This window comes from Electrona antarctica, assembly GCF_951216825.1.
Source record: "Electrona antarctica genome assembly, contig: scaffold_310, whole genome shotgun sequence".
In the NCBI taxonomy this organism is placed as follows: domain Eukaryota; kingdom Metazoa; phylum Chordata; class Actinopteri; order Myctophiformes; family Myctophidae; genus Electrona; species Electrona antarctica.
Window position 1 is genome coordinate 159,545 of NW_027638568.1, and position 2,745 is coordinate 162,289.

At 50.2% G+C, this 2,745-nt stretch overlaps 1 protein-coding gene across 1 annotated transcript in view; it reads right to left on the bottom strand.

Moving 5' to 3' along the window:
- Positions 1 to 2,440, bottom strand: part of tanc2b (tetratricopeptide repeat, ankyrin repeat and coiled-coil containing 2b) — a 60,769-nt gene extending 58,329 nt beyond the window's left edge. The window contains 2 exon segments of the mRNA XM_079530838.1: positions 896 to 1,020; positions 2,163 to 2,440. Coding sequence (XP_079386964.1) covers positions 896 to 1,020; positions 2,163 to 2,373 — 336 coding nt within the window. The 5' untranslated portion in view covers positions 2,374 to 2,440.
- Positions 2,441 to 2,745: the final 305 nt, after the last annotated feature.

Here is a 2,745-nt window from a genome sequence, read left to right on the forward strand (position 1 = left end):
CAGTTTTCTGGAAAAACCCTGTTTCTATGTCCACCTTTTTCATGGCAAGGACCCCCGGAATTATCTGTGTTTGGCTGCGGACCCCCTCATCTGAAAATATGTATTTCCAGACACCCCAAGAAGCAAAGATTTGAGTTAAAAAAACGTTCGCTCTAAAATAATTCAAAATATTTGCGTCACAATTTCACAGGGTTTAAAAAATAAATAGCAGATCTACAAGTTCATAGCGCGGCACTCGGTGCCGCACTATGACTTTACTTGTGACTTTACTTGTAGATGTGCTATTTTTCAACAGCTAAAGCACAACATAATGCTTAAAACACCAAAAGGGGTTCCCGCCAGGAACGGGTTAAGCAGATCTAATTTCTTGGCAGAGGGGAAATTGCTTTCTGCAGGTTTACATATTTCATAAAGACTCGCTGGAAAAGATGTTTTTTCTTCTTCAAACACATCTGCATAATGCATGGGGAGGTCTGGGCAGACAGAGTGCGTGCGTGCGTGCGTGCATGCGTGCGTGCGTACGTGCGTGCGTGCGTGCGTACGTACGTGCGTACGTACGTGTGTGCGTACGTGTGTGCGATACGTGCGATACGTGCGGTGCGTGCGTGCGTGCGTGCGTGCGTGCGGTGCGTGCGGTGCGTGCGTGCGTGCGTGCGTGCGTGCGTACGTGTGTGCGATACGTGCGGTGCGTGTGGACGTGCGGTGCGTGCGTGCGTGCGTGCGTGCGTGCGTGCGTGCGATGCGTGCGTGCGTGCGTGCGTGCGTGCGTGCGTGCGTGCGATGCGTGCGTGCGTGCGTGCGTGCGTGCGTGCGTGCGTGCGTGCGTGCGTGCGTGCGTGCGTGCGTGCGTGCGTGCGTGCGTGCGTGCGATGCGTGCAATGCGTGTGTTTGTTACCTGAGAGGCCAGTCTCCTCATGGCTTCCTCCTGTCTCCTCCTCATCTCGGGGGTCCCGGGACAGCTGCCTCCTCCCAGGGTGCCGTGCTGAGGCTGGGGCTGGCTGAGAGGAAGACCCTCCCCATCTGGAGACCACACGCCAAACACACACCAGCTTAGCTATGTCTGTGTGTGTGTGTGTGTGTGTGTGTGTGTGTGTGTGTGTGTGTGTGTGTGTGTGTGTGTGTGTGTGTGTGTGTGTGTGTGTGTGTGTGTGTGTACATCTCTAGTCTCTCGTTGCCAGACTGTTGCCAGATATAAATGCTTCCGTCATACAGTCTGGAGCAACGGAAGCTCTGATCATGAGTAAAATATAAATGCTTCCGTCATACAGTCTGGAGCAACGGAAGCTCTGATCATGAGTAAAATATAAATGCTTCCGTCATACAGTCTGGAGCAACGGAAGCTCTGATCATGAGTAAAATATAAATGCTTCCGTCATACAGTCTGGAGCAACGGAAGCTCTGATCATGAGTAAAATATAAATGCTTCCGTCATACAGTCTGGAGCAACGGAAGCTCTGATCATGAGTAAAATATAAATGCTTCCGTCGTACAGTCTGGAGCAACGGAAGCTCTGATCATGAGTAAAATATAAAGCGGAAGTGAAGCCTCTTCCCCACTTCAGTTTCATCAGTCGCGCAATTGTATCCTAATATAAATAGAAAAAATCTAAATATAGCTTGTTGCTTAGCAGAAAAGGAAAAAATAAAAAATAAATGTAAAGATATTTTAAAATTAACGGAAATGGGCTAGTTTGGGCGAGGCTGTCGTCTATCTGTCTATAACAGGGGTGGGCAACTGGCGGCCCGGGGGCCACATGCGGCCCCCACCTTCACTTAATGTGGCCCTCAGGTTAATGTCAGAATACTGATATAATATTGGTTTCAGCTGTTTACAATTCCACAACATGCAAACATGACCCGCTGTAATTACTTCAGTCTAAATTAGTAGCTCATTGCTTCAACACAAGTATAATTAAAGGCATTTAAAATGACATAAAAATGTTAATTTTCAGGATTCCAATTAAAAAATAGCTACATTTTAAATTCGAACATAGCAAAGATAGCCGATCTACAAGCTCAAAACGCGTCGCAGCCCGACGCGTTTTGAGCTTGTAGATCGGCTATTTTTGCTACGACAGCAATATATGGCCCTAGGGAGTGAGTGTGGAAATGTAGTGGCTCCTCTCCATCGTCAAATTTGCCCAACCCTGTTATAATACGTACGTTTGGGCGAGGCCTGCGGGCTGTCCGAGGCGATCTGCCTCATGCGCGTTCCGTGGCAGCTCAGCGCCACCAGGCGGGAGACGATGGCGGTCTTCCCGAAGCCGATGTTCCCCACCAGCACCACGCCGCGGTTGGTCCCGGCGTCGGCGCTGTTGAGGCGAGCGTCCACCTCCTGGAAGAGCCAGTCTCGCCCCGTGAACACCGAGTCCATGGTGATGGACGGGACCTCGAAGAGCAGTGGCTTCAGGGCGATGTCCTGGGGCCGGTACGGGGCGAAACGCACTGGAAAACATTACCACGATGTGTTACAACATGTTAATGATGTCCTGGGGCCGGTAGGGGGCGAAACGCACTGGAAAACATTACCACGATGTGTTACAACATGTTAATGATGTCCTGGGGCCGGTAGGGGGCGAAACGCACTGGAAAACATTACCACGATGTGTTACAACATGTTAATGATGTCCTGGGGCCGGTACGGGACAAAACGCACTGGAAAACATTACCACGATGTGTTACAACATGTTAATGATGTCCTAGGGCCGGTACGGGACGAAACGCACTGGAAAACATTACCACGATG